Below are 27776 nucleotides of genomic sequence, written 5' to 3'. Positions count from 1 at the left end.
CACTACACTGTGAAACCGTTACATTTCTGATGCATATATTTTACTACCTGAAGTTTACAAGATATTGTCCTGAAACTTCTAAACCTTTTACATAGCAAACCAATGTTAAGCATCTGCAATGGTTTAGGTGCTGTACAGATATCCTTTAAAATTTTTAGGAAGCACATTTTAAAGTATTCAACAGGATTTAATTACATAAAATAAAATGAGTCACAGAGAGAGAGAGGGAAAGCAGAAAATCCATATAAAAAATAGCACTTTAAAAAGTATTTAAAGAAAATCAAGAACCTGCAAATTTTAGGTGCTGAGTTGGGTAACGTTTTTAAAGGTTCTTTTTCCTCTTTCATTGTTGTGTCATGAACTCCACCATACATAAAGGCAGGTCAGGGAAGGAAACTCAAAATAATCATTAATCTATCTGGTGGGAAATGCCCTCTACCCAGATGTCCCCTTAGATGCTAACTACAACCCTATGCCTCCAAACTCTAGCCAAGCCTGACCTGGACTGCCCCAACCTTCCCTGACTTTGTTCACAGGACCCTCACCTTCCCTCTGAGGTTATAGACTTATCACAATGCACTGATTGACTGGCTTGGTTGTGACTCTTCTTAGATGATAAGTACCTTTTAAAAAGGGTTCTAAAGTACCCTATGAAAAGAAACTACATATTATTCAACTTTGTTTCCCCAAAGCCTTATAAAGGCACCACCTTGCAGGAAATGTTCACTACATGTTTCTTAAATGCCTGGAATCCATGTGATCATGCCTGTTTTGTGGCATCTTTACATTCTGCACAGATAAAAGCAAGGATACTGAAGGCTCCAAGAAAAGTGCTCCATTTGGTGGAAGCAAACTTAAGAAAGGTCTCTGGTGAGAAGCAAAAAGTCTTTATCGATTCCAAAATTTATGAGCATAGGTCAATGAAAAATAACTTTTATTTTTGGGCTGTATGGTAGCTACCATTCATTGTGGCTTTTTTTTTTTTTAAATCCCTGCAGAAGTTCCGTAAAGACCTACCTTCTCCAGGATTTATCAGTGAGATTTTGAAAGGGAGTCCTGCTTTTGGAGAATTACTGCATGTTGCAACCCTTCCTAATTTAAGATTTCAAATCTCTGATTAGCAAAACTGCACTTTAAAGGCATTGTTGTTACCAAGAGGCACAAAAGTCTCCAATAATAAGTTCAAATTATTAGTAGTAATACTAACAATTACTAACACTTTTTAGTCAACAGGCACCAGACCAGGAACTTTGCATGTGTTATTTTATTAAATTCTCATCACTTTTCTACAAGCAGTTACTGTTGTCATTGTTTACACCAGAGGAAATGAGATTTAGAGATTACACAGCTTGACTAAGATCAAGAAACTAGGAAAGGCAGAGAGAGGATTCAAAGCAAAGTCTGTCTGTTTGCAGAGCCCAAGCTTCACCACGCTAAACTTGGAGATTATACAGACTGCCAATAAACACATGAAAAGATGCTCAACATCACTAATCGTTAGAGAAATGCAAATCAAAACTACAATGAGGTATCATCTCACACCAGTCAGAATGGCCATCATCAAAAAATCTACAAACAATAAATGCTGCAGAGGGTAGGGAGAAAAGGGAACCCTCTTGCACTGTTGGTGGGAATGTAAATTGATACAGCCACTATGGAGAAGAATATGGAGGTTCCTTAAAAAACTAAAAATAGAACTACCATATGACCCAGCAATCCCACTATTGGGCATATACCCTGAGAAAACCATAATTCAAAAAGAGTCATGTACTACAATGTTCACTGCAGCTCTATTTACAATAGCCAGGACATGGAAGCAACCTAAGTGTCCATCAACAGATGAATGGATAAAGAAGATGTGGCACATATATACAATGGAATATTACTCAGCCATAAAAAGAAATGAAACTGAGTTATGTGTAATGAGGTGGAGGGACCTAGAGACTGTCATTCAGAGTGAAGTAAGTCAGAAAGAGAAAAATAAATACCGTATGCCAACATATATATATGGAATCTAAAAAAAAAAAAAAGGTTCTGAAGAACCTAGGTGCAGGACAGAAATAAAGATGTAGACATAGAGAACGGACTTGAGGACACGGGGAGGGGTGAGGGTAAGCTGGGATGAAATTAAAGAGTAGCATTGACATATATACACTACCAAATGTAAAATAGATAGCTAGTGGGAAGCAGCAGCACAGCACAGGGAAATCAGCTCGGTGCTTTGTGACCACCTAGAGGGGTGGGATAGGGAGGGTGGGAAGGAGATGCAAGAGGGAGGGGATATGGGGATATATGTTTATGTATAACTGATTCACTTTGTTATACAGCAGAAACTAACACACCATTATAAAGCAGTTATACTCCAAACAAAGATGTTAAAAAAATTAAAAAATTAAAAAAATAAAATAAATTAAAATCCCTCGTTTCTCTTTGATTGACGGTTCTAGCCCACAAGATAGTTATCTTGTCTTTCACTGAACTGCTGCAGTTTATTGTCAGCACCACACAGTTTATCTGGTCTCTCCAAATCCAAGAAAGATGCTAAAAAAAAAAAATTAGTGGAGAAAAAGAGAATGAGCTTTGGAGTCAGAGTTATCAGCAAATCTCAATTCTTCTTTTTCCTGGCTGTGGTTACCTTGGGCAAATTACTTCATGTCTTTAAGCTGAGTTTCCTCATCTGTAAAATGGGCATAATAAGTGACCCACTCATGGAGTTAAGAGGAGTAAATGAGATGATGTTTGAAAATGTTTCAGCTCAGTGCTGAGCAAGTAATAGACCTCTCAATACATGTGTTAAATGGGGGAATATTATGAGACTCTGAGCCTAAAAAACATCAGTGGAGACAGAATGTTGAAAACAGATTTGAGAAAAATTAAAAGGCAGAATATACAGGACTTGCTGAATACCTGGATAAAAGCAAATATTTCACCAATACTGAAGAATAACGGGTACACCAGTGAGAATCTGGCTGAGCACTAAAAATATCTGTGTCCTCAATTTTTATTGTATTATAACCTAAGCAACAGTTGCTGAAAAGATCACAGTAACTTATCTTCTGCATTTAGCCTCTTCATCTGTAAAGTGAGGTTGATAATAATACATCACATGTTATAAATAATATGTAAAAAGCTCCTAGTACGGTGCCTGAAATAGCACAGTGGATATTCAATAAATAGTAACAATAATTATGATGTCAGAGTTTTAATGTAATCCTAGGATCTATGGGAAACAGATGATTGGAAAAATAATAAAATTTCTCTCTCCCAAAGGAAAAAAGTAGTTACGTTGGCACCACATTTAATTCAGATATCCAATTCTCTGAATTTAGATAGAAATCTCTCTGCCCAGTCTGTATCATGGACTTAAAAACATATATTCATCCAGTACAGTACCTCTCTAGGTAAGTTAATTCTACCAAGTGAATCACTGCATGAGTTTTAACTTCAAAAGTTTGCAGAGCTATTTTCACCATGGTACGGCTAGAAAAAATAAGATACACTGAAGGTTTAGGTGAGCGTGGGTGTATCAGTGCAGCTATACTGTAAAACAAGTATAATGGCTCACAGTAAGGGCACCATTTTATCTGCATTCCCTCAGAATGACACACTTGACCTTGAATGACTGTGTTTTCAGCAGGAAAAAAAAAATACATATCATGCTTTACTTCTAACTCTCACTCTAACTATTAATATCTTAAAAGCAGTGTCTGTTTACAGTTCTCCTTCTCCCACCCCAAAAAGAAAGATCCTAAACCCAGGGCTTCTTTCATTCTTTCTGCTCCACAACCTCCAGCTACCATTGGGAGAGAGGGATTGCAGAAGACAAAACAAACAAGCAAACAAAAATTAGCAGCACAGAGTTAGTGACTTCAAGAGAAAATTATAGTTTAAAGGGAAATGTTTCTTGTGCATTCTTTTCTGCACGCATCCCAGTCGGGGTAGCTAATAAAAAACATAGACTGCTCTTTTAAAAACAAGAAGTTCAAGAGATGCGGTGGTGGGGGGGGTAGGGTGGAACCATCAGAGGCAACATAGGCAACCAAGAGTCTAAAGTTAACGGCTTGGCAAACACCCATGCAGGGTGCTTTTCCTGCATGGGACTGAGCTGACACCGTCCAGTGCCCGCAACATCTGCTCCACCCCCGTGCTGTCCAGGAGCCGCGCAAAGCTCTGCTCTCAGCACCATGTGAACCTCAGAGCTGGTGGTCCAGGCTTCTCTGTCCCCAATCTGACCTGCAGTTCCCTGCATTTGGAACAAAAGAAAAAGGCAGGGCTTTTATCAAAGCACAGAGCAGCAGTTCTGAACTTGGGGTCCTTGGTAGGGACCCAGGGAGCCCATGGACACTTTGAAATTATATGCAAGCTGTTAGGCCTACACATTTATTGTGCATTTCTCTGGTGAAAGCGTCTGTTGTTTCACCACAAACTCAAATGGATTCTTGACATGGAAAAAGCTTAAGAACCACTGCACTAGAGAGTCTGAACTGAAAACAGTATGTAAGGAAGGCCCAAACTGTTACTCTCTGAGGTGTAGACCTCTACACAGTGTTCCTACTGAAAGACTTTTGTGGCCCAAACAATGGAAAATTTGGAATTTCTAAGCAATAGGGAAAAAGACACACAGAATGCCACAGTGGGAAATGGAAAGACTCCCCTCTACTCTAGATGTGTGTCCTCAGCAAGAACGTGGTCCACAACTGATTCTCGCAGAAATTTGAAACTGGAAGGGACGTAGAAAGGCCAGTTCTGGCTCTCCTGAGGCCCAGAGAAGCTAAAATTCATTCAAGGTCACACTCCCAGAATGGAGGCAGGGGCAGGACAGATGCCCTCGTCTACTCTGTTCCCACCACACCATTGGAACAGAAAATAATTAAAATAATAATCCATTAAAATACTTATTTTAAAAAAAGCCATTGAGTGAAATTGTATAAATGCAGAAGTACCTTTCACTTAGCATATCCAATGTGGTAACAAAAATCAGCCTGTAAAACTAACAAGTAGACATAACTCTTAAGACCTGTCTGGGTGGGGTGCTTTAATATCTGATTACTTGGGGTCTAATAAGAAAGTATCAATAAAATGTCCATCTCCAGAGAGACAACAGAGGCAAAACACACTATCTACTGACTTCCAAACGGCTGCTGGCAGTTCCCTGAGAATTCAATACTATCAGCTGGGAAGCATTTAAACCAGGTCCTTCCAGGGCTGGGATGTACAAGGGACCATATGGTCCCAGCAGAACACTTCAAACAGACAGCTGTATAGCTATAATTAAATCTGTAGTAGTCATGCTATTATTTATTTAGCAGATTTTTTTTAATGTACCCTTCACTGAGGTCTCTGAGAACACACACCAAATTAGAACAATAGAAAATACTGAAGAAGCAGAGAAAGAGAATCAAGGGGCTGACAAAGGAGCAGGCAACAGCTTTCCAAAAACTTCCGAGGTTCCTCATTTGTACCTGATGAGCTCTGACTGAGCACCCGGAGGTGATGGTCACTTTACTGACATGAGTAATGAACCCGAGGATCAGCTCACTCCTTTGTTCCATGGTACACTCCACTGCAAAGCTCTACCTCTTTCTGAATTTTGAATTTTTGAATCCCTATCTGCCATTCATTTGACATTCATCGAATCAGAAAATCTTAAAAGAACTCTAAGATGATCTAGTCCAATTTCCCCCCCAATAACTATATTCTTAACATCGAGTCATTTGCTTCTTCTTGAACATGACTGTGAAAGAAAAAAGCATTCAACTCAAGAATTAATTCAAATGTCACTTCTGCCCAATCCCCAGCCCCTGGCAGAACTCATTCTCCCTTCTCTGGTCTAAGATATCTACCACCCTATATTATTTACAGATTTGTCTCACAGTCTATAATCAGAATCCCTAAAAGGCAGAGACTGGATCCTATTCATTTTTGTAGTCCTGATCCATTATATAATACTTACTGCAAAGGAGGACTTCATAAATAACTTAGTGATGAAGCTCTATTCCCTATCCAATTCTTACTTATATTAAAATAAAAACTGCTCCATGAAACAAGCACCCACAATCACAAGTTTATGTCTACAGCAACAGACGGTAAATCTGTTCTCTTTAACTGGAAGGCAAGCTTCATGAACTTTCTACCCCTCAAACCTTCTCATCTCTGAAAGTTATGGGTGAGGGACTTCCCTGGTGGTCCAGTGGGTAAGACTCCACGCTCCCAATGCAGGGGGGCCGGGTTCGATCCCCGGTCGGGGAACTAGATCCCACATGTATGCTGCAACTAAGATCCCACATGCCAAAACTAAACATGCCGCAATGAAGATCCCACGTGCAGCAACTAAGACCCAGTGCAGCCAAAATAAATAAATAAATAATTAAAAATTAAAAGTTATAAGTGAGTTACTTCAATTATTCTTCTCAGGCTAGTGCCCAGGTAGCTCACCATCCTAGTTCCCATAACCACATCCCCTCAACTGTTTTTGAAAATGGACACCTTTGGGGATTCCCTGATGGTCCAGTGGTTAGGACTCCACAGTTTCACTGCTGAGGGCACGGGTTCAATCCCTGGTTGGGGAACTAAGATCCTGCAAGCCGCACAGCGTGGCCAAAAATGATAATAAAATAAATTTAAAAGAAAGAAAATGGACACCTTTGAAAAATCTGAATCTGATGAAAGTTGTAACCTTTCTGTCCAAATAAAGTAAGATTTTCCCCATCATTCACTTCATGTTTGAACTTACACAAGTGCACATTTATTCTTGTTAAATTCTTTATGGGTTCAGGCTGTCAAGATCATTCTCCATCGTGATTCTATCATTTAAAATTTAGATAGCTAACCATGTCCACTTTGTGTCCTCTGAGAATCTGACAAACATTGTATCTTAATCCAAATTGCTAATAAATCTGTTCAGTAGGACAGCTAAAAAGTGCCACGGCATTAGAAATTCCTTCTACATTTACATTGGTTATTAATTTATACACTTGAGTGCAATTATTCTCTAGCTGAGAACCCCTGATGGTCATAAGCTCTCAGTTCATCCTAGCGCTTACAACTATATCATCATGGACCCTATGGATGCCTTACTACAACCAAGTGGCCTGCTCAGAAAAGAAAATGTGATATATAAATATACTTGTGTTCTTCTATTTAATATATAGATCAATAACTTAGATCACAGGTTGGCAAACTTTTTCTCTGAAAAGCCAAATTAGGCTTCGCAGGCAAGATACAGTCTCTGTCATACGTTCTTGTTTTTTCAACAACCCTTTAAACTTAGCTTACCAACCATACAAAAACAGACTACCAGCAGGCTATGACCCCAAGTCATAGTTTGCCAGACATCATCTCTTCAACTTTGAAGCAAATGGCCTATTGGTGAAGACAAACATTTAACCAAAAATTAAAATGGGCGTTATTGCATGACAGCTGGGTTAGGCATCATGATGGAAAAGCATAACGTGCAACAAGAGTTTACAACAGCAGGCTCTCTAGCCTAAAACAGGGAAGGAATCCCAGGAGACTTCCCTGCAGAGGTGACCAGTACTGAGAAATAATGAGTGAACCCCAGTTGCCTGGGTAGGAAGAGCATTTCAGTCAGAGGAAACAGCATGTGCAAAGGGCCTGGGGCAGGAGAAAGACTGGCACATTAGTGGATCTGGAAGGACACGTGTGTGGTCAGAGTAAAGTCAGAGAACAAGACAGAGAGCCTTGCAAAAGGACTCTGGAGAGAGACATTAGGCAGGATAACACAGGGCTCTGATGCATGCACCCCAATGTTCACTGCATCGCTATCTGCAGTGGCCAGGACATGGAGGCAACCTAGATGTCTGTCGACAGAGGAGTGGAAGGAGAATATGTAGTGCGTATGTGCAGTGGAGTATTACTCAGCCATGGAAGGGAATGGAATAATGCCATCTGCAGCAACATGGATGGACCTAGAGATTGTCATACTGGGGGGAGTAGGTCGGACACAGAAAGACAAATATCATGTGATGTCACTTATACGTGGAATCTAAAAAGAAGGGTACAAAACAGAAGTAGAGTCACGGATGTAGAGAATAAACTTATGGTTACCAGAGGACAAGGGGGGGAGGGATGAATTGGAAGATTGGGATTAACATATACACACTACTATGTATAAAATAGATAACTAATAAGGACCTACTGTATAGCACAGGGAACTCTACTCAATATTCTATAATGGCCTATATGGAAAAAGAATCTAAAAAAATGAGTGGAGATATATATATATATATATATATATATATATATATATATATATATATATCTGATTCACTTTGCTGTACACCTGAAACTAACACAACATTGTAAATCAACTATACACCAATAAAAACTTAAAAAGCAAACAAACATGGGGCTCTGAAAGCCATGCTAAGGATAAGGATTCTGGGGTCACTGCAAAAATGATTTTAAGCCATGAGTGATACCCTCTGTACAGTCCTTCAGTGCAAAGCCTGTCTTATAACATCTCTATACCTCACAGCACTTTATCAGCTTCTACATTCAAAGATTTAAAAATCCCAATGGTTTGTATGAATGTAAAAATAATTCTTAACGTACTACTACAGAAGACGGGCTAGTAGCTTGTTACTTTCAGGAAAGAAGAGAGGAAATAGAAAACACCACCGCTGTAAAATCTTACCTGTATACTCCTACGGAGACTATTTAATATAGAATCATAAAATTTATTCTAATGAGAACTTTTAAATTCCCCAGTGTTCTATTTTGCTACTTTCTCTTGAATCACTCCCCAAATTACAAATATGTTGCCTCATTTATTTCACTTGCTCCATTTTCCCCTACTTTGTTTCATAGTTTATCCTATCTTGTATTCACAAGGAGGCAGGAGAAAGCAGGTGGGGAAAGGGAAGTAATATTTTTTAAGCACCTAATTAATCTGTGCCTGAAGTACTTCACATATGTTACCTCTTTTTATTCTCAGGAGAACATGAAAGATGAGTTTTTTCTTTGATGAAAATCCTTTTCTCCTATTCTTTCCACACTGAGGTATTACAAGTTGTGAGTTTAGATCAAGAAGGCACAGCTAAAATAAAGACAATATAGCCCATAGCATGTTCAGACCAGGATGGCACAGATTAAGAAATATACAAGCACAGGAGCATACAGCCCCTAGTATAACATTAGAGAAGAGAGAATCTTCTAAAAACTTTTTATTTTCATTTATTCTTGATTTTAATAAAACCTACATATTGTACTACTTCAGGACATCTTTGAAAAATGAAAAACAATACACAATTTTAAAAACTAGAAACCAAAATGTGACATGAATCAAGGTCTTTAAAAAGAACTAATTGCACTCCACTCCCTCAGCAGGACTTCATTTAGGGACTCCCACAAAGACAGGTGGGAATAAGAACAACATTGCCATCATCCCGCAAAAATCTCTTTATGACACATTTTTATGGATGTTTTCATAATGTCCTAATGAAAAGAGCTACTTACTCCCTGAGAATTCCACACTTTGAAAAAGAGTTTCACAACTATTTTAAGTAGTAGTTTCAATTGTTATCTTTCTAAACAAAGTCTTCCTCCAGAGTGAGTGCCTGGGGATGCCTTCTTAGAGACCGTAATTCAACAGGCAATGAATTATGCACCAAGTTTTTCTTCGAACAAAGCTTCAATGTGGAGGCTACTAATTGAAATGTCTCAAATTCCCTTTCCTTATTTCTCAGTGTCATAAATAAGCTGATATGGAAAACAGGCTTATCCATAAGTTTCATTTGAGAAACAATGAGTAATGCAGCCAAAGACACTACGAGAACAGATAAACGTCTTTCATCTCTGACCAAAAGGTTTTTCTGAAACAAGTCATCCTAACAGATAGCTGGATTTCAGCTTGACTTGTTCCAATAATATACTTGGGTCTTTACCATAATGCAGTCCTTGGACTCAAAACTATAAGAAAAATGTAAAGTGAAACAGAGTTATAATAATGTATAGAGTACATATATACAATGGAATATTACTCAGCCATAAAAAAGAACGAAATAATGCCATTTGTAGCAACATGGATGGACTTAGAGGTTACTATACTAAGTGAAGAGAAAGACAAATATTATATGATATCACTTATATGTGGAATCTAAAATAATGATACAAGTGAACTTATGTACAAAACACAAACAGACTCACAGACAGAAAACAAACTTATGATTACCAAAGGAGGAAAGATGAGGAGGGATAAATTAGGAGTCTGGCATTAATAGATACACACTACTCTATACAAAATAGATAACCAACAAGGACCTACTATATAGAACAGGGAACTATATTCAATATCTTGTAAAAAAATAATAATGCATCGAACTAGTAAATTCTATAATAAATCACATTTAATGATAAATCCTTCCCAAGTCTGATTTGCCTTACTTCTAATTTCACACCATTTCATATCATACAAAATGAAGTAGCTCGCATCTAAAAGTAGAATGTTGGACAGTACCTGATTTGAAACGTGCCATGCTTGGGAAAACTTAGCAATACCATGTCATCTTGCAATAGAACATCTTTCTGTGCTTGACAGTTGACTTTTCCAATATGTCCTTGTGATACACTACATTTTGTTTTAAACAAGTTAAAAAAAAAAGATTCAGAGTTTTCTCTAAGCTATGTCAATCCGCCAGGAAACTATGTTCATTGAGCTTTCAATTATGAGAAAAAATGTATAAATGGATTTTAACAAATGAAAGAGTAAACTATATTTCAAATGTTAGCATTCACATGATTGTTCCAGCTGAAAAAAAATTTTTTTAACACATGACATGGGCAAGAATGTTCATTTCAAGCAATTGATTAACCTAATGAAACACTCTATCAGTGCCCATGATAAGAAACAGTAATTTTTAAAGCTGCCAGAATTATAATCATAACTTATTTATATAACTTATTTATATATAATTTATATAACTATAAATTATAAGACTTTAACAATACTTTCAAAAATCACCCTTCTCTGAGAAATGCTCATAGTCACAGTCATTTTCTCAGCCTTTAAAAGAAGATTTTTTGAGAAAAAGGATAAGGAGAAGCTGATTCTCCCCAATTAGTCATTATTGTCATTACATCAGCAACTAACTTAAAAGACTCCTATCCCTCCCTCCACCCCAGACCCTCTGCTGTCCGGCCCCCCCACCCCAAAAGGAACATGAGACATACAAATAAAAAACAATAACAAACAAGTGAGTCCCTGTGAAGTGACAAACAGTAAGAGCTTAGATGGTGTTAGAATTTGAGACAGGTGTTAATTAACATGAGCCAGAATGTCCAAAGACACGTGTAAGGCAAAAGCAGCACTTGACTTAGGTCCTGAAGAAACGGTAGGAATCGGAAAAGTAGAGAGAAAAAGAGATATTTGGGTCCAGTGGAAACGTGCATGCAGTACCACTATTCATGGAAGGCCTGTAAGACACGTTTCATGAGAGCGCAGGCGGAGTACAGAAGAACACAAAACCCCAAAGAGCCAGATTAGCAACGTAAATCTGAGAAGCGAGGAATGACATCTAAAATGAAATTGACCTCCATCCTACCCAATCTTCCTGCAAAACGAAGCCAAAAATAACAAGCAGTAGTACATTTAAATAATGAAAATGACAGTGATAAATTAAGACTCGTATAATATTTAAAGTGTACTAATCACATTCCTTTTCACACGGAAACCCTGTGGAGAAGGCAGTTCAGACTGAATTATATATAAGACCTGTATTATGAATCAGGTTCAGAGGAGTTAAGGTTTAACATGTTTACTTAAATCTTCAAAGCTATTCCTGTGATCAGCTTAAAGAAAAAGTTCAATAATAATTGCTTTATCTTCTTACCAGAAAAAAAAAAAAGTTACAATGATGTGTATTTATCAGACTTAATGACCTAGAAGTGAATATATATCTGTAGCAAGAACAAATACTGAACAAATACTGAACTGAACTGAACTTTCCCTTAACTGAAAGTTAAGGGACTATGGGGTGTTTCTCAAAGTTCAGGTAAAATTTTGTAAATCAAGTGAGTATCCACCATAGTCCGTGGACAAGTCAACAGGCTAATTAATCTAATCTACTTTTGCTAATTATACAGGTAACTCTAATTTAAAAATAAATTTTAATTGAAACCCTGTTGTATTTCATCAAATTTGGGGGATTACTGGCCATTATTTAAAGAATTTTAAAAGTCACAATATTTTCCATTTGTTGGATAAATCAAGTCATTCACTTGTATTGTTAATCTGCAGAAAGTTACATTCCAATTTATTTCACACATTTCCTACCTAACTCTTTCTCCAAGGAAGAATGCTTTATTTGGCTAAAGCTCTTATCTTCTGTTATTTACGTTCTCTAAAATGGAAAGATGCTTCTAAAATCCTTCGTTTCAAAATTGAGTTATGTGTAATGAGGTGGACGGACCTAGAGACTGTCATACAGAGTGAAGTAAGTCAGAAAAACAAATACCATATGCTAACACATATATACGGAATCTAAAAAAAAAAAACTTCTGAAGAACCTAGGGGCAGGACAGGAATAAAGATGCAGATGTAGAGAATGGACTTGAGGGGGAAGGGTAAGCTGGGACAAAGTGAGAGAGTGACATGGACATATATACACTACTAAATGTAAAATAGATAGCTAGTGGGAAGCAGCTACACAGGGAGATGAGTTCGGTGCTTTGTGACCACCTAGAGGGGTGGGATAGGGAGGGTGGGAGGGAGATGCAAGAGGGAGGAGATATGGGGATGTATGTATATGTATAGCTGATTCACTTTGTTATACAGCAGAAACTAACACACCATTGTAAAGCAGTTACACTCCAAATAAAGATGTTTTAAAAAATTAAAAAATTAAAAAACTAAAATAAAATAAAATCCCTTGCTTCTCTTTGATTGATGGTTCTAACCCACATAGTTATCTTGTCTTTCACTGACCTGCTGCAGTTTACTGTCAGCACCACAGTTTATTTGGTCTCTCCAGCTAGATATAAACTCACAATCTGAGACCATATTTTATGCTTTATTTTTATTATATCAGCCTCTTCTCATTGACCTCCACCAATACCACTCAGAGTATGGACACAAAACAAACAGTTGATTCACCAAGTCTTTTAATCACTGTGGCAGCAGAAACATCCAGTCACCATAAGACCCTTAAGAATTTTTTAATTGTTGGTTTATTTAATAACAATTCTGTAGATTAGCCTATTCAGAACGATGTGTGCCTCAAAGACAAACCTAAGGTCTAACTATTATTAACCTAACTATTAACTGGACACCTGGGGATTAGGACCTAAAAAAGACCATAATGCAAATAGGCAGAATTCACCATACTCATTAAGAGCACAGGCTCCAGGGCCAGAAAGCAGCTCTACCACTTAGATGCTATTTAACTTTGGAAAAAATTACTTAATGTCTTTGTGCGTCAAGTTTACCAATATATAAAACACGGTTGAGGGCTTCCCTGGTGGCGCAGTGGTTGAGAGTCCGCCTGCCGATGCAGGGGACGCGGGTTCGTGCCCCGGTCTGGGAAGATCCCACATGCCGCGGAGCGGCTGGGCCCGTGAGCCATGGCCGCTGAGCCTGCGCGTCCGGAGCCTGTCCTCCGCAACGGGAGAGGCCACAACAGTGAGAGGCCCGCGTAACGCATAAAAAAAAAAAAAAACACGGTTGATAATACCAACCAAAGCACTAGTGTGAAAAAGTGTCCAATGTATGTTAGTCATTATTACTTATTCTTTATAAAAGAACAGGCTCAATACTTTCAGAGCCACTGAATGATCAACAGTGCCGCTAATACTGAACTTACAATGGCGTCCTCTAAAACTACTTGGGTTAGTTTCTAGCCTCTTGTATGCATATGCATAGAACACTGATAAGGCAGTAATGTCGACTGGGTATGATTAACCACTGGCTTTCGGATTGCAGAAAAAATTACTGCTACCATTTTAACATGGTGGCAGAGAAAACAGAAGTATGATTGTTTTCGCTTCAGTTCAGTTCTAGGGAGTGAAACCAGACGATTGGTGGTAACAACAGGAGAAATCAGTAAGCTCTGCTGGCGACTGATAAGGTCATGAGATTCTACAGAGGCAAATAAGTCAACTAGCCACTGGATCAATCAGACAAGTGACATGGAAACAGGAGGAAGCCCTTCTCTTTCTGAAGAAGAGCAAGGAAAACTTCCTCCCATGGCTTGGCCTCTTCATAACTCTACTCTGCAGAGACTCCCTGTTGCAAGGGAAGTAGGGAAGCAGAAAAATCTGCAAATATCTCCCAACATGTAATTAATGGTTCGCTGATCTTTTTATCAATTATCCTAGATGAAACACTCCATCAAAGCTCCTAATAAAGGTATAAACTTTTCATTTAACTAACTTTACAGTATGTACGTAAGTTCACTTAGAATTCTCTTGAGGGTGGAGGACTGGGGAGGAAGGAGATGCAGGGCCAAGCTGCAAATGTGCTGGATAGTGCTTCAAAGAGAACACTTGTCCAACTCTTCTTGTGATTTTCCTTTTTGTTCCAAATGCTGACCACCAAGAAGGGCTCTTAAGAGGAAGCCATTTTTGGTTGCCAAGGAAATTCTCACAAAGCCAAAGGATTTCTCTCAGAGCTGAGAACAGCCTCTCCTTAAGCAGAAGCAATCAGAAACATACAGGTGGCCAAGTCTACGACCACTGGACTTTTCACCTCCTTACCTCAGAATATAGGCAGATTAGCCAGCTCAGAGATCCAATTAGACCAGGAGAATAAACCCAGTTTTAGCCTTGATATTTTAAGCTTCTGAAAAAAGCCCCCAAAGTGAGCTGGGAGGCAGATGCTAGTGACTGTGATTCTTTTCACGTTAACTGAGTTGCTAAGCTTTTAGTGGAATGAATCAGAAAGGAGAAACTCAAATCTGACTGGCAAACAGTATTCTAGCAGTGGAGGAGGATTAATTAAAGTGTTTAAAAGACCTAGGACACAAATTGATATAATCTTTTGAGGAGGTAATTGGCAATACATGGTGACCCAGCAATTGCACTTACAAAATTTCTCCTTCAGAAATACTCATGAAAGAATGCAAAAAAAAAAAAAAAAAGTTACAATGAGGGCATTTCTTAAAGGCCTGTTTGTCTAACTGCAAAGAAATGAAAATAAGTAACTATCTATTAATAGAAGACCATTTAAATAAAATATGATTCATGTATACCATATAGCCTTCAAGGAAAATAAGGTAGATATCTGTGGTATTGTTAGTTTTTTTAAAAATCCAGTTGCAGAACAATATGATCCCATTTGTACTTTATATAAATATATACATTTTTATGCATAGAAAAAGTCTAGAAGACTACATCAACCTGCTAATAGTAGTTATATTGAGGGTGAGAATTTGTGAACTTTCACTTTCTGTTTTATTCATTTTTCCTTTGTTTGAATTTTTACAGCAATTTTGTATAATTATGAATCAGAAAAAACTAAAGTTTAAAAAACGTCATAGATAATAAAATGTTACTACAGAAAGTAAAGAATTAGTTCATGTTTATAGTTAGAATTATTATAAAGGTTTTTAATCATGCCCTTAGGGTGTTTACCACAGGTGCTGCTGCTTTCCGGTTTGCCACTTCTAAGGGGAAAAAAGTGGTTTTTTTTTTTTAAATGAAGTTCTGGTCAGAGGTAGGTAACGTGTGACATGAGGGCAGACATCCATTAAAGATAATTGTTGATGGCATTCTACTACTCTCTGCAATCTATTCTAAGTATATTTATGGTATTGGGATACAGGCAGACTGCTACATACTAGAAAGAGAAAAAAGTGACATCAAACATAAATCATGCTAGATAAGACATGCCATTTAAGACATGTAAACCCTGCAATCTCTTATGCTAAATGTTGAATACCGAACACCCTGCGGTGCTCCTGGAGTTCGATTTTCCCAGGTACCGGTGAGAGTGTGGCTCAGGACCCCACGGGGCAGTTCTGTCCTCCACCTACACATTCCGATGCCCCTTTTGGAACAATAAGGACTAAGACACTTGTCACTGTTCCTTAGAGAGACCTCTGGTGAGGGTTTCATGAGTCATGACATCAAAAAGAGAACTGCAGGTAACAGATATAATCACTCAAAAGCTCAATCTCACTACTCTTGGTGACCTACATCCATTTCTAGTGCATTAAAATATTTTAATTTTTAATAATATTAATTAAATAATTATTAATTCTAACTAACAGTGCATGGAAAATATTTTAACTCGGAAACTCATTTTCTTTCTTACAATACTTCAGTGGAACAGAAGAGCTCCCTTTGCCGACAGGAATGAGGTCTTGACATCTATGTCAAACACATTAAGAAATTGGCTATTGGGTCTGTTGAGCTGTTTAATGCACTGCGGTGCTCACCCAATGTTTAATTATAGGAACAACACCAGATGATCCAAAACATTAGCAAATTCCTCCATCTCATCACACGCTATCCCCAGTGATCTTTTTTCAGTGTAAATCACAACACACAACTCTCCAGGTAGAACTCCTAAAATAGTGTCTCACTGAACAAAGAATAAAATTAAAAGGTCCCCCTGGGGCTTCCCGGGTGGTGCAGCGGTTGAGAGTCCACCTGCCGATGCAGGGGACACGGGTTCGTGCCCCGGTCTGGGAGTATCCCACATGCCGCGAAGCAGCCGGGCCCGTGAGCCATGGCCGCTGAGCCTGCGAGTCCGGAGCCTGTGCTCCGCAATGGGAGAGGCCACAACAGTGAGAAGCCCAAGTACCATGCAAAAAAAAAAAAAAGGGGTCCCCTGCATGAAAAGGTCACGTGGCCTTATGTACCTCTGTATACCTGCTACCCCTGCTCCAGCCACTCTGGATTTTTTTTTTCCTTCTTCCTCTGTTATGAATATACCTTATTTATTCCTGCCTCAAGGCTATACTCTTGCTTTTTGTTCAGCCTAGAAACCTCTTCCCCCAGACTGTCTCTTCTCTGGTTAATCTTCTTACCTAAACCAGCTTTCCTGTACCTCTCCACATTATCCTACTGTATTTTCTAAATAACAACTATCATTGTGTAAAATTAACCTATTCATTTGTTTACTTGTTTTTTTTGTTTACTGTCTATCTGTTCCCAAAAGCACGGAAGCTCCTTGAGTCCAAAGATTTATCTGTCTCATTCACCTCTGGAACCCTAGCACCAAGAACGCTTTCTAGTACAGAATATACTCTTTAAATGAATGAATGAATTCAAATCATAGCAGCCTACAGTTATGGGGTGATTTAGAAGTTAACATTTGTTGCAGCTTGTTTTAAATTTTACATGGTTCTAAGTTTTACAAAAGACTCCTGAAACACCTGAAAACACAAGACAGAGCTTAGATTACCTGAGATAAGTTAGACAGAGCTTAGATTACCTGAGATAAGTTTATCTCCCTTCACTTTCAAGCTGACACAAAACCTGTTTTTAAATGAAGGCTAGTTTTCTGTTCCAGATAAATGGCTTTCACAGGAAGTATATCATTATGAAAATGGTAAAATTCAATGAGCAATTTCAACTGAGACCCAGGTCTAAGAACACAGGTTCTTGGAAATCACTATGAGTATCAGTGTTTCTCAAACTCTATTAATAAGTATTGGTTGTGAATTCTTTAAAAATATAGGAGGGCTTCCCTGGTGGCGCAGTGGTTGAGAGTCCACCTGCCGATGCAGGGGACACGGGCTTGTGCCCCGGTCCCGGAAGATCCCACATGCCGTGGAGCGGCTGGGCCCGTGAGCCATGGCCGCTGAGCCTGCGCGTCTGGAGCCTGTGCTCCGCAACGGGAGAGGCCACAACAGTGAGAAGCCTGCGTACCGCAAAAGCAAAAAAAAAAAAGGAATATGGGAGGGAGCATAAGGTGGGAGGAGGACCCTACAAAGAGTCAAATTTCTTATACAAAGGGAAAAGGAAGGACAAGGCAGTTTTGTTAACCATCTAAGCAGCAAGCTAACCCCCTTGGAGCGGGGCTCCACAGATAACCACTGCAATGGCTTCACCAGTTCCCATCAAGGACTCCTGGCCAAAGGAAAGCTGTAGCCACTGAACCACAGTTACCAGTTGCAGTCACCAATACTGCAGTGACTAAGGACACCTAACGACTGTAACCTCCTCCTCAACAACATGCCTTTCTTATCAGGTTTTCACAGATGTGGTTCCATCTGGATCTTTCCTGACACAGCAGTGTTTCAGCAGGCCCTGAAAAGATGCTAAAGACAAGTATCATAACCTCAGCAAATACGAGCCTTTCTCTGAGTAATGGAGTGAGACCACTCGGTGACCAATGCCAATCGGAGGGTTTTCTGGCTGAGCCGTGAAAAAGAAAAGCAGGTGCTATTGTACTCTTCCATCACTGTGAATATGACATAGCTATGAATGCTAAGGGAAGCTGTATGTGAGCCTCAGGATGAAAATCGAAACGATGAAAAAGTCATCTCAGCTGAATTTAGTTGACTCACTCCTGTATTACACACATGTAAGAAAAGGATTAGGAGGTCGTACAATCACAAAATGTTTCTTTCTAGATTTCACTGTAAGGTAGTCATGGCTGAGCAGTTTCAAACTTCTACATGGATTACTGATTTCATCCTCTTACTCTCTGACAAAAATATTTAAATTTAGGTCTATTTCTACAAAAGACCAAGATTTCAAAAATAGATATTGAGACAACCAAGTATATTTAAAGATAACAGGCAACAGATAGTGTGAAAAATGATTACCATACACTTTAGAAATTAACCTTAGGCCAAATTCCACCAGGACACCAATGGATAGGTTCTCCGATAAGCTGGCTAAATAACGAGTATCAGGGAAGTGACAACCAGATAAAAAGTTACAAGGTTATATAAGTGCAAATGTCTCTCTAAGAATCTTCAAGGGATTTCTACATTTACTGCATTCACTACAGTCTACAGACTGCAATTTCACTTAAGGTTGGTCATATAATTGTGAGATGGTATTACATTATTGATAATCTTTTTTTTTTTTTTGCAGTACGCAGGCCTCTCACTGTTGCGGCCTCTCCCGTTGCGGAGCACAGGCTCCGGACACGCAGGCTCAGCGGCCATGGCTCACGGGCCCAGCCGCTCCGCGGCATGTGGGATCTTCCCGGACTGGGGCATGAACCCGTGTCCCCTGCATCGGCAGGTGGACTCTCAACCACTGTGCCACCAGGGAAGCCCTATTGATAATCTTGAAAAGAATAAAGAGCCCCTTTAAAAAAGTCATTGTACCACTGAGCACAGTATTTCCTCCAAAGAGTTAAAGCTATGAGGTAAAATAATAAGATTTTCTTATCCTCATAGCTGATTCCATACTCACATGAAAAGTAGAACTAACCCACTGCATTTGATAAGCACCCGTGGCAGTTGTAAATTTTTTCAAGCACAGAAAAGAAATAAAAGGTGATAGAAAAACAAATCAATCTAAGGTAATTGGGGAAGATAACTGGATAAAGAAGAAAAAAAATCCTCCATAGCAACAAAATAGAGGAGATTATTTATGTCCATTTACAAGTAGATGAGCTCCAGATGTATTTTCTAAAAAATCTACTTCTCCCCGGGTGTTTTTTTGCTTAATAAATATAACATCCAAGTTGGAATACTGTTGAAGCATTGAATCACCTAAATTTTGGCGATGCTCTTTCTTCTGCTGTTAACTATTTTGAGCTATTTCTCAATAAAGCAGCCGCTACTGAAATCATAAGTACATAGGCTTGGCACAGCCAGAGAGAGAAAGTGCAGTCCACGGATTTGTTTCTTCTGTTTTCCCAAAACAGAATCTTATAAAAAACATGCCCTCAAATTTTGTCACTATGTAGCTGTCAGAAAGAGAAATTCTGCTCCTCTTCATATCTCTGAACATGAAACCCATTTCTTGTGCTACTGGGAAGTTATACAGCTCCAGGAAGTCGTGAGGCACCATCGCAACTATTCGAATTGTATCCAGGCAGAATAATCAATCAGAAAACTTCAGTTCCCGTTGGATGGAAGTTTCTTGGGCCAACTTGGAAAAGCATACAGAACAAGTTTGACTACTGCCAAGATCATTTCCAGGACATTGGCTAATTAATTATAAAAGCTTTTTCAAAACAAATTTGAGCCTGGCAACCTTTTTTCCCTACCCAGACAGAGAAAAAAACAGGTTAAAAAAGAAAAGCCCCAGTTTATTGTGTGTGTGTGTTTTGGGGTTTTTTCTGCCATGGCTTCATCTTCTTAGCAAGCCCATTTTCTTCTTCTCACCCGAAAATGATCAAGGAGCTTTTGTATTTGAAGTTAATAAAATTGTTAAGTATAGAAACAGGAAATAATTAGTTTGAATTTGTACTCTACCTTTAGTTATAGAGGAGATGAATGGGTCAATTACAAAGCTTCTCTTCAAACTTTTTGGTGGGAAGCAAAGAATGGAGTTTCTTTCTCTTTGGAGGAATGAAGGGCTCATTGGATGAGCTATGCCTATTGTATTAGATAAATGAAGATGGACAGTCGCTCTTGTAATGATATACTCATCAACTACATCTTCTGGCTTTGAAAACAAAAAGAACAAACCTCCTGAATCAAATCTTCCTGGTTTCATCTTCACATGAACCTTGATGAATATGAGATGTCGGTGACAGGCATCAGAGATTCTGGTTTTAAGGACCACAAAGGCTTTATAGTGTTGACTTAAAAAATGCACAATGTGAGAGTTGCGAGTTAAGTTTTATCTGGGGCACAATGAGGACTGCAGCCCGGGAGACAGCAGTTTCAGATAACGCTGAGAAACTGCTCCAAGGAGGCAGGGGGAGGAGCCAGGATATATAAGAGTTTTGCGACAAAGGGCAGGCAGTCTGAACGTCACAAGATTACTGTTAATTAAAGAAAACCAGACATCTCAAGTTAAGGAATTTAGCACTTTTCTATATATGGGAAGATGCAAGAGTCAGAGCTCACTGAAATCATTCCTTTGATATGCACCTCAGCTATCTGGGGCCAGGATCCTGTTTTTTCACATCCTGAGTTTCCTCAGGACTCACCTTAGGGAGTCTGTTGGCTGCTAGATGGCAGGTGTTCTTTTCAGCCCTGAGTTTCCTCAGGGCTCACCGGCTCACGATGGAGAGCTGCAATCCTTGATGACTGTGGCATCCTTTGTTTATTAATATGGCACGAAATATTCCATTTATAAATACCCCATTCCATTTATAAATACTCCATTTATCAATAGCAAAATCAACACCCTAAATCATAATGTTCTAACCTATTTCTTCTAACACTGGAATCACAATCTCACGTAATACACATCATAAGTCATCAAATTTCTTCTGCATATGCTCAGATATGAAGACACCCAAGAAGGTAAGAAATTTCTCTCAGCATTTACCAGCGGCAGTTGACAAACTCCTGACAAGAACTGTCCCCAGTAAAAGAAGCCTTCCTGAAAAAGTGTCAACCAGATATTCCTGACTCTGCCTTATCCAAGCCCCTGGCAAATCTCACGATCAGAATGTCGTTTGGTAAATGCTGTATGGAGCCAAAATGTACAAAATAGTTTTGAGGAAAATTCTCAACAAGTCCTAGTGGACTGAGGTTTCCCTTTCACTACTGGTATGAGCCTGCCAATGAATCCAATATTTAAATGATCTTCTCAGAAGCCACTGCAATGAGAAGCCCTCGCACCACAACGAAGAGTAGCGCCCACTCGCCGCGACTAGAGAAAGCCCACACGCAGCAACGAAGACCCAATGCAGCCAAAATTAAATAAAATTTAAAAATTTATTTAAAAAAAAAATAAATTAAATAAAGGGTTTCCCTGGTGGTGCAGTGGTTGAGAGTCCACCTGCTGATGCAGGGGACATGGGTTCGTGCCCCAGTCCGGGAAGATCCCATATGCCGTGGAGTGGCTGGGCCCGTGAGTCATGGCCACTGAGCCTGTGTGTCCGGAGCCTGTGCTCCGCAACGGGAGAGGCCACAACAGTGAGAGGCTCGCATAACGCCAAAAAAAACCCAAAAAAAACCAAAAACACATTTCTTTAAAAATAAAATAAAAAAAAAAAGTGAATGTAAACTGCCTCCAGGAAGCAATAAATAAATAAATGATCTTCTCCCACAGTATTTCAAGAGGTAGGCCAATGGTAGAGAGGAGAGCTAGCCATATTAGCATTTAAGGTGGCGGGGGGCAGCTGTAAAAGTCAAGAATTAATCTCAGTGCAGAGGTGGAGGTAATTAAGCCAAACCAAAGCAGAGTCTCTCTTCTGGGAAACACATGTAAGTTATGATGAGAAAGATTACACCAGATTTCAGAGAATCTTAAAAGTCCGGATAGTCTGAACTTCACTTGATATAAGCCATTATAAGCTTTTGATCCAGGGGAGAAATATAAGAGCAATGATATGAAAAGTGTATTGAATTGGGAGAAAATGGGGACAGGATTAATTCCCAAGGCTTTTCTAGCAATCTGTTCTGAGATAATGAAGGCCCTACTAGGGTGCTGTTGTTTAGAAGGAGAAGGAAGAAAGAATCCAAAAGCCATTTCACAAGAAAGAACATAATTTCACCTTCCCTGCACTTTTGAGAGTTCACCAAGGTCTAAAAAACCTCTGTCAGTTAAAGAAGAACATTGTTGTAAACAAGGCTTCATTGTCTTAGAAATATATAATTCAGATTTCTTTATTCAGGTAGAATTTTCAACCAATTAGTCCAAATAACTCATTTCATTTTTTAATGTAAAGTGCAAAATTATACCCACTCACCATTTTCTACTAGTTTCAAGCCCAGATACCCACCCAACTAGGAAAATGGACCAGTTTCTACCATATTCTTTTTAAAAGAAAGCAAATCGAGATTCAAAACCTAATTACTTTTCATTGCAAATAGGTTACTTCCTATATGCTTTAAAAGACAAACATACAGCTAACAAGACTGTCATTACCTTTGCCTGAAATATCCCCTCAAAGTTAACAACTGCCAGCATTTCCTAGCCCTTTACAGTTTACCAAACCAGTTTTTTCCACAAATCATCTTATTTAACCATCACAATAAACTTGAGGTAGGAATTAGTATTACTATTTTAAAGCTAAGAGAACTGTAGCTCCAAGATTTAAACTGCCCAAGTGAATTCATCTATAAGAGCTGGAGTAGACTCTTATCTTCTGGACTTCAAATCCCTTCACACACTGCTTCCCCTTCCCTCAGAGAAAGTGAAAAAAACAAAACAAAACAAAACAATCTACACATGTTGGTTCATTTTAAGTTAGAGGACCATCATTTCTAATCTTCTCCCAGCATCTTCTAGATATACATTTAGTCTTATATTTCAAACAAGCAGAATTCTTTGCTTACCTGGTCCTTCTCTGGTTTATCAGAGATGTCATTCAGACTGGAAGAAGTCAGATTCCTGTGGGCCATGGCTGGGCTACCTGGAAAAACAGAAGTGAACCCTAATTAAAGACTTCTTGTTAACAACACAAAGAGTTTGGTTGTACATTTCATGACCACTAGTAGATGACGATGGGAATGGTGATGATGTTTAAGCTACATTAGGATTCTCCTGAACAGGTTTCCAGAGTTGAAAAGTTAGTTTAGAGCACTAACATGGTTAAATGAAAAATGTATAAAATCCCATATACTTTCTTTAAGTCTTCTGGCTCCATTTCAAGATAAGTTAAACTTTCAAAGAAATGTGTAAAACAATAAGCATAAAAATAAACTCACTCCTGTTTTTGGTTTGCCTTTTGTTACGGCCCTTTACACACATCCTAATCTACCTATTTCTATTGCCTATAGAGATGGGCTTTTTCCTCCTCTCAGTAGAGCCAGCGCCAGGGGAAAAAAAGGCCTGGACCTCCTCTCCCCCAGCCTCTGCAGTCCTTCCTAGGGCACCAGTTGCTCTGATCAACCCAAAAAGCCATCTGCACTCCATTCTCTGCCTAACACTTTGATCAAGAATATTTCTCCGTAGTGGGCATCTGATCCAGAATCCCCATTCTTTGCCTCAAAGCAGTGTTACCACAGCTCCCCTTATTTCCTGCATTCCCATTTGCCAGACTAAAGTAAGTGTATCCCTTCTTCCCCTTAACACGTCTAACTTCTTATTAAAGTCAAGCGATGGATTTCATCAGGAATACTCCATGGGAACCAAGCTCCCCCCGGCTGTAAAGCTGCCGTAGGTAAAATCCATTGGCAATCCAGCCAGTGACTTCAGACATGGTTATATGAGAACAGAGAGGAGGGACATCTAGAAGAGGGATAGACCATTTTCAAATAGACTGGTTAATCAACAAAATACTGAGCTTTCATTCTGCAGGTGAACCTGAAATTTCCAGGCTTACTAAGCAAAAGAGTAATTCTTCAAAGCCAGGGTGTTTAACCGCCCCCCCCCCCCCCCCCCCCCCCCCCCCCCGCCGCCTGCAGGGTGCTGAGTAATGGGTTCACCATTTAATCCCCTGTGATCTGACTCAGGCTGGTCTTCACACCAAGAGGACAAGGGTTGAAAAACAAGCATCAAGGTTCGAACACAGCTTCACATTTACTTCCACATAATTCTTTAGATTACAGATTTCCATTCCTTCAGACCAAACCTTCTACACATAATTTTGCAAAAGACTCAAATCTACCCCCTAATAATTTAATGTCTATATAACAGCAGCTCTTTAAATAATATATTTGTCTTTAACTACTAGATCAATTTTCTTGAGTTGGCAAAATAGGATATTTTCCACTCTGCTGCATTTCATTGAGTAAGCATGGCCTAGATCTCTTAAACACTTTACCTGGTAGGATGTTTTATTCTAGGAAAATCTGAGCACAGGGCATTCTTCAAAGGAAAGTAACATGTGAAAAACTGCTTTATGAGCAAAATTAAAAGAAGCTCTTTGAAAGCCACATTTTCTTCTCTGAACCGCGTACTAGGTTTCTAGTGTCCACTCAATACAAAAGACACCAAGACACCAGGCCCAAACAAGAATGCCTCCAAATAATGCTGGGCTTGAAACTAAGGAAATGATGAGTACATACAATTTTATACTTTACATTAGAAAATAAAACTAGTCTTTTGGACTAAATGGGTGAAAATTCTACCTGCATAAAAGTCTGAACTAGATATTCTTAGTGCAATGAAGTCTTAGCAAATCCTTAATCATAAGTTAAAAGCAACTTATGTAAATGAATAGATGAGATTGATTTCTAATTATTAAATCAACTGTACATAAGCAGCAATACTGAAATGAATTTGAAAGCAATTTTTCATTAAGTAATTTAAATTTCCTGGGCAATATTCTAAACTCCCTGATTTGCTTTGGAAATTCTTTATAAATACTACAAAGGTACATTTCAACTCAAGCACTGTCCTAACTGCTGCAAAATATGAATAAGTAGAAGCCAAATGAATGAAGTTTCCGTTATAATGGTAATCCTAACTGATGTCACAACTTCTCCAAGAAGCCTCATATACTGTCTCATTTCTCTCATTTCTGAAAGACAGTTATAGGATGGCTATCTATTTTCATACTATATGGGGGAGTAGGGAGGCACAGGGATAAGGAAGTTGCACGAACCAGATGGGGAAGAGGAGGCCAAGGTTAAGAAACAATCACATCTATTGTTCCTCCCAACCTTATCTGATTCTCATTAATAAAAGTAATATTAACAGCTTCACTGATGTTTAACTTTGTACTACACTGAAAGAATTCAGAAGTCAACACTTTTAGGTAAACCTTAAGCAAGATGATCCGCATTCTTGCATCTTTTCCCATCTCCCTCCCTATCAAACTCTCCACCCCTACCCTGCAACACCCTGAACCAGGGACAAAAGCTTCCCAATGTTCTAAATCAGTGGTGGCCAAAGTGTGGTTCCCAGACCAGCAGTATCAGCATCACCTGAGCACGTGTTAGAAATGTAAATTCTTGGAACTCACCACAGACCAACTATATCAAACTCTGGGCAAGGGGTCTAGCAAGGTGGGTTTTAACAAACCTTTGAAATGATTTTGAAGCAAGCTAAAATTGGAGAACCACTGATCTAAATAAATCAGTAATCTTAACCGGAGGCTGTATCCAGGTCAGAACTGAATTGAAAGAAACATATAACTTGATGCAGCAAGAGAGGTAGCTTTGATAAACTTGTCCTCCTCCAAGCCACTGCTCCAAACTATCATATCTCAAGCAAATCATTAAGTTAGCACCCTTGCCACATAAACACACACAAAAAGATCATACATGGCCCTTCCTCTAAATCCTCGCCTACACAGTCAAATAAATAACTTTGTTAACAGAACTCACTGTTTAATCAGACTTTTCCAGAAACATATCACCCAAATCAAAGAAGACAAGGACAAGATATTACAAACCAGATTATATCTGGGAATCAGAAATTTCCGTGTGGCACTTTAGCAAGCCTGGGAAACTTACACAACAGGACCCTAACAATGTTCTACTGTGGATATTTTGCACCTAACAGTCAACAAGACACATTGTCAGGATAAGTCAGTGCTTTCTAGAGTTTTGGCCTATGATGTGAACTCATTATACTGCAATCTTGAGTGAGTGGGGGTAGCAGAGGCAAATGTCACCTTGTAACAAAAAGGTGAAATACAAGCCTACCCCAAACCATACTACTTATTGTGCAAGTGATGATTCACCTACTCAAAGCTACCACTAATAGGCCTTTTCTATCTAATATCCAGGGTGAATGAACATCTCATAACTGGTCTCGGTTCAAAGGAACTTTGTTTATTTATTATTGTTGAATTTTATTTTATTTATTTTTTTATGCAGCAGGTTCTCATTAGTCATCCATTTTATACACATCAGTGTATACATGTCAATCCCAATCTCCCAATTCATCACACCACCAACCCCACCCCACCGCGGCTTTCCTCCCTTGGTGCCCATACGCTTGTTCTCTACATCTGTGTCTCAATTTCTACCCTGCAAACCAGTTCATCTATATCATTTTTCTAGGTTCCACATATATGCGTTAATATACGATATTTGTTTTCCTCTTCCTGATTTACTTCACTCTGAATGACAGTCTCTAGATCCATCCATGTCTCTACAAATGACCCAATTTCATTCCTTTTTATGGCTGAGTAATATTCCATTGTATATATGTACCACATCTTCTTTACCCATTCATTTGTCGATGGGCACTGAGGTTGCTTCCATGACCTGGCTATTGTAAATAGTGCTGCAATGAATATTTGGGTGCATGTGTCTTTTTGAATTACGGTTTTCTCTGGGTACATGCCCAGTAGTGGGACTGCTGAGTCATATGGTAATTCTATTTTTAGATTTTTAAGGAACCTCCATACTGTTCTCCATAGTGGCTGTATCAATTTACATTCCCACCAACAGTGCAAGAGGGTTCCCTTTTCTCCACACCCTCTCCAGCACTTGTTTGTAGATTTTCTGATGATGCCCATTCTAACTGGTATGAGGTGATACTTCATTGTAGTTTTGATTTGCATTTCTCTAATAATTAGTGATGTTGAGCAGCTTTTCATGGGCTTCCTGGCCATCTGTATGTATTCTTTGGAGAAATGTCTATTTAGGTCTTCTGCCCATTTTTGGATCGGGTTGTTTGTTTTTTTAATATTGAGCTGCATGAGCTGTTTATATATTTTGGAGATTAATCCTTTGTCCCTTGATTCATTTGTAAATATTTTCTCCCATTCTGAGGGTTGTCTTTTTGTCTTGTTTCCTTTGCTGTGCAAAAGCTTTTAAGTTTCATTAGGTCCCATTTGTTTATTTTTCTTTTTATTTCCATTACTCTAGGAGGTGGATCCAAAAAGA

The 27776-nt window shown here is 38.9% G+C and overlaps 1 protein-coding gene across 4 annotated transcripts in view; it reads right to left on the bottom strand.

The window, feature by feature from the left end:
• Positions 1–27776, bottom strand: part of SLC4A4 (solute carrier family 4 member 4) — a 357043-nt gene that overhangs the window by 133310 nt on the left and 195957 nt on the right. For all 4 annotated transcript variants that reach the window (XM_032632939.1, XM_032632937.1, XM_032632936.1 and 1 more), the window contains exon 7: positions 23328–23404. In XM_032632939.1, the coding sequence (XP_032488830.1) occupies positions 23328–23404 (77 nt within the window). The remainder of the gene's footprint in view (positions 1–23327; positions 23405–27776) is intronic.

Source organism: Phocoena sinus, chromosome 5, assembly GCF_008692025.1.
Source record: "Phocoena sinus isolate mPhoSin1 chromosome 5, mPhoSin1.pri, whole genome shotgun sequence".
Lineage (NCBI taxonomy): Eukaryota > Metazoa > Chordata > Mammalia > Artiodactyla > Phocoenidae > Phocoena > Phocoena sinus.
This window is presented reverse-complemented; position numbering and strand designations above follow the sequence as displayed.